The sequence below is a fragment of the Cheilinus undulatus genome, linkage group 1 (assembly GCF_018320785.1).
Source record: "Cheilinus undulatus linkage group 1, ASM1832078v1, whole genome shotgun sequence".
Taxonomy (NCBI): Eukaryota; Metazoa; Chordata; class Actinopteri; order Labriformes; family Labridae; genus Cheilinus; species Cheilinus undulatus.
In genome coordinates, this window is record NC_054865.1 from 57,057,573 (window position 1) to 57,071,031 (window position 13,459).

General features: G+C 39.3%; 1 protein-coding gene across 3 annotated transcripts in view; it reads right to left on the reverse strand.

The window, feature by feature from the left end:
- The window catches only part of LOC121517883 (APAF1 interacting protein), a 32,375-nt gene that overhangs the window by 4,180 nt on the left and 14,736 nt on the right, over window positions 1–13,459 (reverse strand). For all 3 annotated transcript variants that reach the window (XM_041801146.1, XM_041800370.1, XM_041801990.1), the window contains 4 exons: window positions 11,956–12,056; window positions 7,032–7,080; window positions 6,797–6,914; window positions 3,440–3,575 (listed from right to left, as the gene is read on the reverse strand). In XM_041801146.1, the coding sequence (XP_041657080.1) occupies window positions 3,440–3,575; window positions 6,797–6,914; window positions 7,032–7,080; window positions 11,956–12,056 (404 nt within the window). The remainder of the gene's footprint in view (window positions 1–3,439; window positions 3,576–6,796; window positions 6,915–7,031; window positions 7,081–11,955; window positions 12,057–13,459) is intronic.

Genomic DNA, 13,459 nt, shown 5'->3' on the forward strand with positions numbered 1-13,459 from the left:
CCTCCACCCTAACTCTCAGCAGAGAGGATCATCGAAACCCCTGGCAGTGTGTTTCCCTTTGTTCTGCTACCTGGATGTCTAACTAACACATTATTCTATCTTTGAACTGATAATGTTATTCCGATCTGCCTTTCAGTCAATGCCAGCCTGTCAAGTGGAACCCTTAAATGCAATGAGGCATTTCAAAACCACTAAAAGCATCATTTCACTAGATTCTATGGACAAAATAAAGTGAGATATAATGCATCAGAGATTATTGTAATGTGATCCATGAAACAGAAAACTGGCGCCTTGCCTGCGTTGGCCAGAAGAGCTCTGTGGCAGAGACTCGCATGTTGCAGCTTGTGATTTGCATCGGGATTATTGTGAAAATGAAGGCAAGACAGGGCACATTTGAGTACATAGAGATCACAGCCATGGAAAAACAACTGATCCTATCATATAAAACATCATTTTTATATTTCAAGACCAAAAATTCAATGATAACATTGAAATGCCAAGATTACGCTTGTGAAACCTTTATGAAGGCAGTTCGGCTAAGACACTGGCTTTGAATTCAAAGGTACGATACCAGGTGATGCATGAAACTCTGACGTCAGAGGGGTTCGCCAACTATAGCCAGAACTCCACCATGACTTCATGCTCTTCACAGGCCAATTTCTGTTCCTTTTGTTATGCCTTGGCAAATGAATTTGGGGGAAATGGAGTAAAAAGTACAAAAAACCAAAACACTATTAACTCATGGTGTAAGCTTTTTTAAATATTGGGCTTTACTCTGTTTATCATTGAACGTGTAAGGGCTAATACCTGACGAGGTGTCCAGTTATCAGGGATTAATGGATGACGTGGAGGCCTGAACCACGCATGGTGGAGGATGTTTGCCTCCAAAGTCCATTAATCCCTGATAATTGGACACCTCGTCGGGCATTAACCCTCTTATACCATGGTCACTTGCTAAGGAAAAGAATGAATAAAACCACCAATTTATCATTTTATACGTTTTATGATCAAAATAGAAAGTTTTACTAAAGCAACAATTCCTTTTCCCTAGCAACGCCTGAGGGCTTGACTAATAACTGGAATAATCATTCCAATCCCATAACGTCCATAGGGAATGGAAACATAGTTCAGTACTCCAGTAAACAGGACGGGCCATAGATACAAAGTCACAACAGAACAAAAAACTAGTCCACTAAGCAAACGTTCTGATTTCATCTGTGATCAGACTATAAACCTGTAAGGCAACATGGACAGTCATCTGATAGAATTCTCCATTAGAGGCACGTCAATATTGATCAGATTTATCAGCATTTCCTCTGGCTCTACAAACGAATAATGGCTTCTTTTCTCTTATATTACGTTATTTAAATCAAATGACAATAGTTTAAAGAAGTGTTAAGGTGAGCCTGGAAACAAGACGTACATCGGATATAGGAGATAAGACCGTCTTATGTTACTGTTCTTGAATCTGGAGTCTGTCATTATATTTATGTCAGTTAAGTGACAGTTGATGCTGGTCCGCAGGCTCCTTAGGCTGGCAGCACTAAGAAATTATGACTGGCTTAGGTTGCTATGGTTACTCCCATCATCCAACAGTTGCAGTGCATTAATTTGGAACAGTGTGAGGACCTTTTCACCTGAACTACTTTAAATAAGAAGTTAAAGGACACTGATGGAATTTTCATAGCCAATCAGAGTCGAGTATTCAACAAGATGTTTTCAAAAATATTCACATTGCTGAAACTGAGTTTTTAATGGCTTATTTCACATGCATAACTGTTCCAAATATCAGTCATTGGTCTTATGAACCATTAATAATGTAATGTCAGGTTCAGAAGGTGATCGGAGAAACATCCTGTCACATTCATGACAGGCCAGTCAGAGCGACAAATGACGTGCAAAAACATCTCTGTCATAAAAAGCTATTATTATTATTATTATTATTATTACTAATAATTGTTTCTAATTATTATTATTTTTTGAATCATTATTTTTACTGTTTTTTTTCCCTTGTTGCTCCTTTGATCTTACTTTTGTTCTCTTTTCATTCATTCCGTTTTTATCATTTATCAATTGTAAACGCTTTTTATTCCTATCTATTCCGCTTAACCATTCCTTTACCTACATCACCTACATACACCCTATATCCATATTTACTGCCTTAATTTCTTTTTTTACAGTGTCTCTCTGTTTCTCATCTTTAATGTATTCAGCTCCATTCCAGCTTAACCTGACACCCTGTACCTCCACCATTCTTTCATGATCCACTTAAACAAATGACTGCACAAACAAACACACACTCACATGTTTATACACACACATCTACACACACAAGAACATAGCCCTTCACACTCTCGTATTTAAAGCTCCAATCGTCATGAGCTCCAGCCTGTCTTTGTCTTGTCTTGTTTCCACCGCCTGTATTGTTTTAAATTGCAAATATGTTGACCCTCATTTGTCATGTTCTTTTTTGCATCACTCAATAAAGGCAAAAAAAAAAAAAAAAAAAGCTATTGGCGTGGCTCCCTGTTCTAGTTTTAAAAAGAAATATGGTCCAGTTCAGATTAATCTGCTGCTTTCCTACAGCTATATCCGAGCTAACAGCTACCGCGGCAGCAGCCACACGATAGACCTGAAAACCCCACCGTAATGATCGCAAACCCATACCAAGGCAGACTGGGAGAAAGGCGAGAATGTCTTTCCTGTCACCAAAAGTGCTGCCCTTTGTTTAATAAAGAAATGTCCAGTTCTGACTAACATGTCACCGTGGCTAATTCCAAGCTAATCACTCCGCACTTATACAAGCATTCACACAAGGAACCCTTTCCCCGTAACTCTAAAAAATGTGTGTCGAAGCAGGTCAGCAGAAGAGCGAAAACATCTTTCACAACATGAAAACCTTTTATGGATGTTTTTGTTCCTTATTTCATACTGAAATGTGGTCCAGTTCGAATGCTAAAGCTATGTGTGAGTTATTTGTTGCTGTGGAGGCAGCCATTACTGACAGCTTTCTATCAGACCCATGTGTAGGACCAACCTCTGCGGTCTGTCAAAAAGGACAGCCTTTTTGCAATTATCTTGTCTTTGTGTTTTTAAAGGAGCTGCATAAATAAAGATTAGTCATTGAATTATTTCTTAATCACAAGGCCAGGCCTCCTGCAGTGGTTTCTCTCTCTCCTTTATTACATTATTTAAAACACTTGAAGAGAAGGTTCAGGTTGAATTGGGGGGTTTGGCCTTCAAGCTCGAAGAGCTGAATCTCAGCTAAGATAAAAAATGAATTTAAATCTACACCAACCGGTTTTTAGCTCAGGTCTGATTTTCAAATCGCTGAGACATTTTCATACGCAAACTTTACAAACCTTGACTTTAATGTGAGCTGAAAATGCTTTTAAGACTTTCTGGACTTGACTAATCCTTGCTGCTTGATTACACATACCGATAGTTAGTGCCTGAGGTGCCCTTACGGATCCCCTTGATCATCTCCTGGTGTGTTATCCTGAACTCTTTGCCAGGATACAGCAGTGTTGCCATGACAGCAGCCTTTGAGTGGGTGTGTATAACTGCCTGTGCTCCTGTATTTCAGAAAAGAAAAAGCAGATTTTTATGATGAGTGTTGTCTTCTGGTACACTACTACTGTTTTTCTAAACTATTAGCTGTAAAAAAAAGAAGAGACATCAGATATTTGAATGACCAGCATATTATGTGTTATTTTTAATTTATTGTAGCATCATTAAAATCTACATTTACAGTTAAATGAGTGAAAACTTGTCTACTTCTTTTTCAGTCTGCAGATTCTCTGCAACTTTACCCAAAAGGAATAATCTAAGAAACTGAAGCTTCAGGGCTAAATGGCCACAGTGGTTTGAGCTTTCGCCTGAAAGCAAGAACGTTGAAGAGTTAACCCCCCTCAGACAGGGTTCTTTCTGAGTGCATGTTCTCCCTGTGAATGTGCAGGTCCTCCAGCTTCCTCCCACAGTCAAAAACTTGCTAGTTTGTGCAACTGATTCCTCTAAATTGCTGGTACAGTTTACCCGCCTCTCATCCAATGACCGCTGTAATCAGCTCTAGCACGATTACAGGGTCAGCTGTTGAAGTGTTGGAAAAAACATGATTCACATCAGAATCACAGAAAAAATATTTTATATGATTCTGGATCAATTCAAAATCTCCTAATTTTATATTTCTTATTTCATCCTAAACATATTTTTCAACAGCAGACAGTTTGAGGAAAGCAAACTTTGTTTTCCTCTTGCACAGCCTCCAACTTCCCTGGTACTCAAACACAGCAGGGGGCGTGAGGTTTGTTAGCTCTGCTGTGCACTAGCTCTCAGTATCTGTAATATTACAGTGTATTTTAGCAGATACTTTTGTCCAAAGTAAGGGTACAACACAAGCAAAGATCGAGACGGGAGGAAACGACATCAGTAAGTGCCACAAAGTGCTTCAAGTCCAATCAGACACAGGGGATGCCATGCAGAGCTAGAGGCATTTCACATGGTGTATAGAGGCTTTTTTAATTCAATGATAAAAATCAGCAGTCAAACAACTAATCATTAACAGGAAACCTCTCATCACTCATGAAGAGCTGGGTGCAAAAATCCCAGAAGTAGAGCAAGACAGAGCAAGCCAGCTATGGTCTAGAGCAGCGGTTCTCAAATGGTGTGCCTTGGGAATTTGTACAATACGTTATTACTGCTACAACTTTATGGCAAGTACTGTAACCAGACCTGCCCACAGATCTGACTGGACCCCTGAAAAACCCCAGAGAATGGGCACTGTGATTTATTGATGATATCAGTGTATGTGTGTTGGTCAGTAGCATTGGTGCTAGCATCCAGGCTAACAGTTACCTCATGAAGAGATGAAAAGCATGGCGAGCCATTAATGGGTTGAAATAGGTGGTGAAGTTATTAATTCATGCTACTTTTAACCAAGTTAACCAATTTCTCTACCCATTTTTGCCACTTCTTTTGACAAACCATTTTGCAGGGTTTTTTTTTTTTTTTAGCATTTTGCCACTTTTTATTACTACTTTTGACCCATTTTTGGCCCTTTTGCCACACTTAACCCATTTTTGCTACTTTTTTGCCACTTTTCACCCAATTTTGCTATTGCTTGGCAATTTTTTCCCCATCACTTTAAACCCCCTTTTAGCAACTAAAACCCTTTTTTGCCACTTTTCTGCCACTTGTGATTAAACTTGCCACCTTTCTGACACTTCAACCCATTTATGCCAGCTTTTTATCAATTTTTTCCCACTTTTGCCTTTATTTGACCACTTTCTTGCCCTATTTTGCCCTTTTTAATCACTTTAAACCCATTTTTACCACCTATTTACATGATTTAACCCTTCTTTTAGACCACTTGAAACCCATTATTGCCACTATTTTGCCACATTCAACAAGTTTTTGCCAATTTTAACCCATTGTTTTGACATTTTTGACTTTGTTTCGCCACTTTTTGCCCAATTTTGGTATGTTTTTTCATCACTTTTAACCCATTTTTGCCACCTTTTGCCATCTCCATGCTCCACCAGTTGGCTGGGCCCAGAAAGCCCTCCCCTCATCTCCCTTTATAGGCCACCTTGACTATAACATTATTTAAAAAGTTGATTTTGTATCGATTTAAATATGGTGTGTCTTGAGATTTTGGCTTAACCTGTGTGCCTCGGGTGAAAAAAGTTTGAAAACCACTGGTCTAGAGACTCATTCCACCTCTTTGGACAAGAGCTGAGAAGAGTCTAGCTAAAAGCACGGTATTCTCTAAAGAGCTGGGTCTTCAGCTTTCTCTTTAGAGCAGACACGCATTCTCACATATTTTACCCTTAGAAAAAGTGATTAACTCCTCTCTGAATCACAAGTGAACTAATAAAGTTTTGGAGGTCAGAGGTCAAGGACATTGGGCTTCATGTTAATCCTTGTTTGATAAATGATCTCTCAAGATGTGGTTGAGGGATTCCCTTCAAACTTTGCACAGGAAGAAAGTTCTTTGGTCTGATGACCAGAATGGAGCTTTTTGACCATCAGACAAGACACCAAGCACTGACATCATCACAAACACACCATCCCCACTCTGGAGCATGGTGGTGGCAGCATCATGCTGTGGGGATGCTTCTGGAGGGCCTGTAACATAAGACTTAGTAAGTCATATCAACTAGTATACTGATTATGGGTGGAGTGTGTTGTGTTGATATTATACTGCTTTTATATTGCATCACATCTAACCGATAGAATATTGTCTTGTACTACTGCATCACACTATATCATTGAACTGTATTGTATAATATTGTTTTATTCATAATGATACAAAACTCAGTGCAATATCACGTTTTCTGAATCAAGAACAGAGCGTTTTTTGTTCACTATTGTCCCAGCCGTGGAAAAAACCCTCTCCACCCTAAGGGAGGTGCCTGGGATGCAAGGAGAGAGGGGAGAGACTCGAGTGATTATATATAGCAAAAATATTTTTAAAAACAAGCTCAAATAGTAACTTCAGCATTCGAATATTAATGAGAGTTTAAATATTTGAATTGTATGCGAACCCTGAAATTAGTTCTTTATTTTCAGCCTTAATTTCTAGTCAGCAGAAATCTTAAGTCTTTTAATGTTTTGTTCTATAAATAAAAGAATAGTAAACTTTCTGGCGTCTCGTATTTTTTGTGTACTCTCCTATTCTTTCTTTGTGCTGTAGTATGCGGCTGATTAAACTCTTAAACACAATCAAGCTCATTCACCACTTATTAAAGAGATAATAGGTGGGTGGTTTGTGTACGGATGTGTCTGAGTGACTCACCTCTCATAGTGTAGGCATTCATAAAAAGCGGAGTACACTGGCTCTTCTTAAATTTCTTCCAGGCTGGAGGAGAGCTGATGTCCTTCTCTTCTATGTCGCACACGAACATGTCTTCTGGCTGAGAAACATAAACATTAGAGAGGTATTGTTAAAACTAAAGTACAGACAGAATTTCTCCTCTAGATACCACTCAGTAAGAACTGTTTTTATCAGAGCATGGTTAGATGCAGCTCACCTGGATTCTCTCTTTCTGGACTCCTGATGGTGCGATGTAGATTTGATCTCTGGGAGTTACACAACATAGTGTGAGTTCATGTAAAAGACAAGGGCAACAGAATGTTATGTCTAGTAACAGCAGTACTAAGAATTATTTTGTCAAACCTCAATGGCCTTGCACTGCACTAAAGTTGAAATATTTTCATTTAGTTTTCACCTCAACACTTAGAGTGATTTCAGGAATTAAAACAAACTGACTGAACACTCGGTAAACTTTTTTCAAGCATCCACAGAGATCTAAATCTCCATGACAGATTTTGTCATGGACTATCTGCACTTATTGTGTAAGTTAACAAAAACACAGCTCTAGACTAGGTTATGCTGCACTAAATAAAAGACCCAGTGGACAAGGATTTGCACCACTCAGCGGACTGCTGTGGACAAGGACCTTGTGAAAATTGCAGGTAACTCTCCACTGGTCATTCTCCCTTGAATGCATGGTAAATTAAAGTAATGTTTAAATATTCAACATCGCAGCACTGACCAAAATCCTTAGAAACAAGAACCGTCCCAGCTGATCTACTCATTGCCACTGTCGTATTTTTACCTGAATGTTGAGAGCATAAATGTTCCCCCATAGAAAGTAAGAAAAAAGCCAGTGTATTCTGCTTTATCTTGTGATAAAAACAGCATACCAAGGAGTATAAAGAAGTAGTCTATTGATTTTTTTTGTGCAAGGTTCGGTGAGGCTGCCTCGGGCTCTGAGTCATCTCTGAGTCCAACAAAAATATAAAAACAACCTTCAAAAGTTAAAATTCCAACCTACACTGAAAAAATTAGATAAAGTTGTTGGAATGTTCTTCTAAAATATCTGACAAAGCTTTGTCCATTCTAACTTTCTCTTGTATTTAATGTTTTTTGCAGCTTTCTTTTATCAGGAGTGAATGACTCATTGTTGGAGGCTCGGTAGTAATAAAAAAAAACAGATTTGGGTTCCTGAGCTGCATTTGTAAATATTGATCTAAAACAGCCACAATATCAGAAAATGTGAGAAGCTCCAATGGAGAATAATAAGTAGATTTGGTTGGGTTCAGATTTCAAATTTCAGTTTATTAAAAAAACAGATGAACAGAAAGTTGTCATCAACCAGAATTAGTCATATTCCAGCTGAATCTCATGTTGTAATACCATAAAGGCTGTATTTACACCACGTTCCAAATTATTATGCAAATGATATTTTTCTCTGATTTTCATTTTAAATAAGAAAGTCAAAATGCACTGCTCCAGCATTAGGAGGTCATATTTACTGAAATCAAAGCTATTTCAATCAAAAACATCTGAACAGGCCAAGTTCCATGTTAACATAGGAGCCCTTCTCTGATATCACCTTCACTATTCTTGCATCCATTGAACTTGTGAGTTTTTGGAGAGTTTCTGCTTGAATTTCTTTGCAGGATGTCAGAATATCCTCCCAGAGCTGCTGTTTTGATGTGAACTGCCTCCCACCCTCATAGATCTTTAGCTTGAGGATGCTCCAAAGGTTCTCAGTAGGGTTAAAGGTCAGGAGAGGATGGGGGCCACACCATGAGTTTCTCTCCTTTTATGCCCATAGCAGCCAATGACACAGAGGGATTCTTTGCAAAATGAGATGGTGCATTGTCAAGCATGAAGATCATTTTGCTACAGAAGGCACTGTTCTTCTTTTTGTACCATGGACAGAAGTTGTCAGTCAGAAACTCTATATACTTTGCCGAGGTCATTCTCACACCTTCAGGGACCCTAAAGGGGCCTTCCAGCTCTTTCCTCATGATTCCGGCCCAAAACATGACTCCGCCCCCTCCTTGCTGACATCACAGCCTTGTTGGGACATGGTGGCCATCCACCAACCATCCACTACTCCTCCATCTGGACCATCCAGGGTTGCACGGCACTCATCAATAAACAAAACAGTTTGAAAATGAGTCTTCATGTATTTCTGTGTTCTGTGTTTCTGCTTGTGAGCATTGGTTAGGGGGGGCTGAATAGTAGCTTTATGCACGACTGCAAGCCTCTGGAGGATCCTACACCTTAAGGTTGGTGGGACTCCAGAGGCACCAGCAGCTTCAAATACCTGTTTGCTGCTTTGTAATGGCATTTTAGCAGCTGCTCTCTTAATCTGATGAATTTGTCTGTCAGAAACCTTCCTCATTATGTCTTTATCTGCACGAACCCGTCTGTGCTCTGAATCAGACACTAATTTCTTCACAGTACAATGATCAGGCTTAAGTTTCTCTGAAATATCTAATGTTTTCATTCCTTGTCCAAGGCATTACACTATTTGAGGCTTTTCAGCAGCAGAGATCTAACCTGACACGCCAGGTGGATTTGTTTCACACATCCATCTGGGAAAGCTTCAGTAGGAAACGATTGAGAAAAGGCAGAGGATTTGAAAAAAAACAGAGTGTGATTGGATGAACGTTCTGTCTATCACATCTCTACGGGCCAATAAGAGCAACAAAACACGTGATGTGACGTAGCAGTTATCGAGCTGTGCGTACGCAGCTACTAATGAATAACGCGAAACATGGCGACTATAGACATGTAAGTACTCGACTTTTGTTGTTTTTGAAAAGAAAACAACTCACTGCTGTTCTTTGTTCTTCTTTTAACAAAGAAATGTTGCCAAGTTCTGATAAAACTGGCGCTTTAGCAGCATCCACGCTAATGTCTTCCTCCATAACTGCACCAGCTCTTGCTGCTGCTTGTTAAAGTCTCGACTCTGCTGCCCCTGAAAGTGCTGCCCCTCGTCGCTGATTGGTCCTGTCACTTTCTAATCGGTCCCAAACAGTTCGGATGGGTGCTTAACAAGATGAATTCGCCAGTGGGAAAACAAGGAAACGGGCGTATCCATCTGCTTTGCAAGGTTAGCAGAGATCCTTTTTCTTTCTCATATTGCTAAAATCTGTGGCCTGCTTAAAAAGTGCAACATCCTTCTAAAGTATTTTCCTTCAATTGGCCATGAACTAGGCCGCCTCTCTGAGCATTATTTTGGAGCCCTTTAGTGCTGCTCCTTGACCCAACAAGCAGACCTCTCATGTCATACCACAGCCTTGATTAGAATTAAATGTTTTGTTAAAAAGACATTTTTACCATGAGGAGAGTAATTTCATCCATTTGATGAGAGCAAGAGGGAAATACGCCAGAAGATTTAGTAATAATGTCCCACTCAATTACAAGCGACCAAGTCCACAATTTCACTTCTTGCTGACATCAAATTAAATCACAAGAAAATGAATTTTGCATTATAAGTGTATAAAAATGAGAGGTAAAATCACTCAGGAGACACACTTGTTCACATATGTGTACAGGGATGACAGGGTTTGTTATCCTGAGAGCGGCTCTTTGTGGCTCAATCAAAGAAAGAAGACGTTTTTTGCAAAGCAAAAACCTGTCACATTCTTTAAGACCCAACTTTGCAAGAAAGTGGTGAGAAACCCCAGAATACAGGCTCCAGTTAGGATGAGAGGTTGAAGTGGAGCTGTGCACAGTTGGCTAAATATTTCGAGTCTAATAAAATCTTTGAAACTTGTTAAAAATCAAATTAGACAAAAGAAATTGCTTTCCTTCCATCCCTCTGTAAAATCCTGCCATCTCTATCAGCCTTTCTCTTTAGAGAGTGTCTGCTGAGCATGCAGCTGCGCTCTGAAGGCGTCCATGAAACAACTTCATTTAAAGCATTTATTGCATCATATTAACATTCTCCTTTACTTTAATCATAAAGGTGTATTAGAGGTATTTTAATAAGTAATTATTACAATTCAGTATTTTCCAAAATTATCCTCTTTTCCTGAAACTTCTCACATAACAGTCAGGTCCACGTCACATTCTGCACTGGTGCTTTACTGTTTGAATTTGTCCCATGCTTTGACCCTCCTTGTCCTTCCAAGGCAGGGCCAGGGAAGTACCAATTTACTGGAACGTCCTGGACTTTCAGCTCAAATGTGCCCAGGCACAGAACAAATTGCCTAGCATGAGTGGGCTCTAAGCCTGCAATGACTGTTCTGAAGCTGACAGACACACAACCTGTAGTCGCTCTGCCTGCCTCAGGTGGTCACATGTTGAGTTAAATTCAGGTGTCTGAAATCAAACCAGCACTCGAAAATGTTTATATGCTTATCAATATAACAAACTTTCTTTGCATGGAGGATCATGCATCAATGCGTGCATCCCAGCCTGGTGTGAACCCCGAAGTGGCTGCTTGTCATGCACAATGAATTAAGAGCAAATTTTCAACAATGTGAGGTCTTGTGCGATGTAATGATGGCAGCTGCTCCTGTGGTAACTGCCACCTATGTCTGCATTTCATACTAGTGCACTGGTTGCATTGGCATGAAGGCTGCAGCCAGCCTTTCCAAAAAAGTGCATGTTAAACAGCAGATTTTTTTTAGTAATAATTGAAAATATTAAATAAATTCCCCCCCTACAGAGATATATTTCCTTTTCCTGAATAAAACACCAGTGTACATGGAATTGAAACCATTAAATTTAATCTTACTTTCTCTGTGGTTTCATCAACTTCCCCCTGCTGGCTTAGATAAATGTCTGTCATTTCCAGTTTCAAACAGGGATTTGCTAATGTGTGGCGCTTTCTTTGAGGCTACCATCCACAACAGCAAAGTTCAAAGATGTGTGTAATAACCTTTCAGAACCTTCAGTCTGAATTCTGTTTCACTACATAAAAACTCAAAACTGATAGAAGTGACCTCACATCAGCCTGACAGCAGAACATCAGCTAAAAAACTCTGCACAACAATATTCAGGATTAGGCATGAATATGTATTTCAGAAAAAGTTAGAGAAAGGGGTTTCCATGGGCCTCTAAGATGGAACTGATATTCATAGTTAAGATATGGAGTAGTTTTGATTCTACACACCAGTCTGAGGGATATTTAGAGACATACGCACCCTTGTTTGAGACTGATCCCTCCACCTGTCCCCGTCACCCAACCAAGGTGGTAGAAGAGACGGCACAGCTCGGGGATGAGCACACGGGGATGCTCCTTTTCCTGTAGCAAACACAAAAGAGTTAAATTTGTTAACATAATTCAAGTTTGGATTTCTTTGAATGCAGCAGAGTATGACAGTTGTTTGTTGCACGCCGTCACCTGAGAGGAGAAGACTTATTAATCCTAAAGGAAATACTTGTGCCAAGCTGCTCCAGCTTTACAGTACAAAAAGAGCAACATGAAAGAGACATTTTTAAACAGTCATAAAATATTAAAGTTATTCTAAAGTAAAAAGATGCATGATATCAGAATTATCAGATAATAGTTACGTTAACTATCATTATTGGCAAACCAATTTTTGCTCTTATACCAGATGTAAATATCAGGAGATTGCAGAAGTTTGTGTAGTTTTAAGAAGAACAAGCAGACCCAAAAAAGCTCAAGAGTTTTTCTATTTCATTCTTATTCTTAAACTTTAAAATGAGCTCTCAGTGCTGAAGTTTTAGTTCTGAACTACAGCTATTTTACAGAATAAGAAGAAGTGATTCTCGTGTTATTTCCAGCTCGTTGTCAGGATTGTCTCAGTGAACGACCCAACCTGCTGTTAATTAGGGGAATAAATTTAAATATTAGAGTAGAAGATAAAATAAAGGGTCACACTTTTATTTAGCACTCCACAGAGCGGGGTTCTGCAGTGCTGGCGGTAGTCCTCAAAAAGGCAGAAGCTTGGCTTTACTGTTACTGTTGAAAATACTTCTCACATATTATCATCATAATGCTAAAATATAATTACTATTGTTATCCATTAATTTTCAAATTTACTGATTTACAAAAAAACCCCAGAAAAAATAGTAAAGCACATTATTATTTCTTGATTAATATGTCAAATTATACAGTAGTTGTTTACTTGCATTTCTGAGCAGAAAAATTAGTTTTAGTGGTTGAATGTTATGCTTGATTTGTTTCTGACTTCTCAGAGAAGCCCAGTGAGTCGGCTCAAATTTGGGTATAAAAAGGTGAATTCAGTTTGAAATTCCTCATTCCTGTTCAAAATGGTAAAACGTGAAGAGCTGACTGAAAATGAAAGAGTCTACATTAAAGCACTTCATGATGCTGGATGGTCTTGGAGACAAAGGGAAAGACGTAAAGTGTTCTCACAGTGTGGTCAAGGATGCTTTGGAGTCAGCTGCCCAGACTGGTGCTTACAAAAATACACCAAGGAAGAGGCAGGAAACCAAAGTTAACTGAAGCAGATGTCAGACACCTCAAGATTTGAAGTACTAGAGACAGAAGGAAGAGCACTGCTGATCTTCAGTCAGAGATGAATGCTTCTAGATCAGAGTCTGAGAAAGTCTCCAGAATGACCATAAGCAGACGACTGACGGAACAAGGCTTAAAGGGAAGAATAGCTGCTAAGAAGTCATTGTTGAGGCCTGCAAACATCCAGAAACACCTCAGATTTG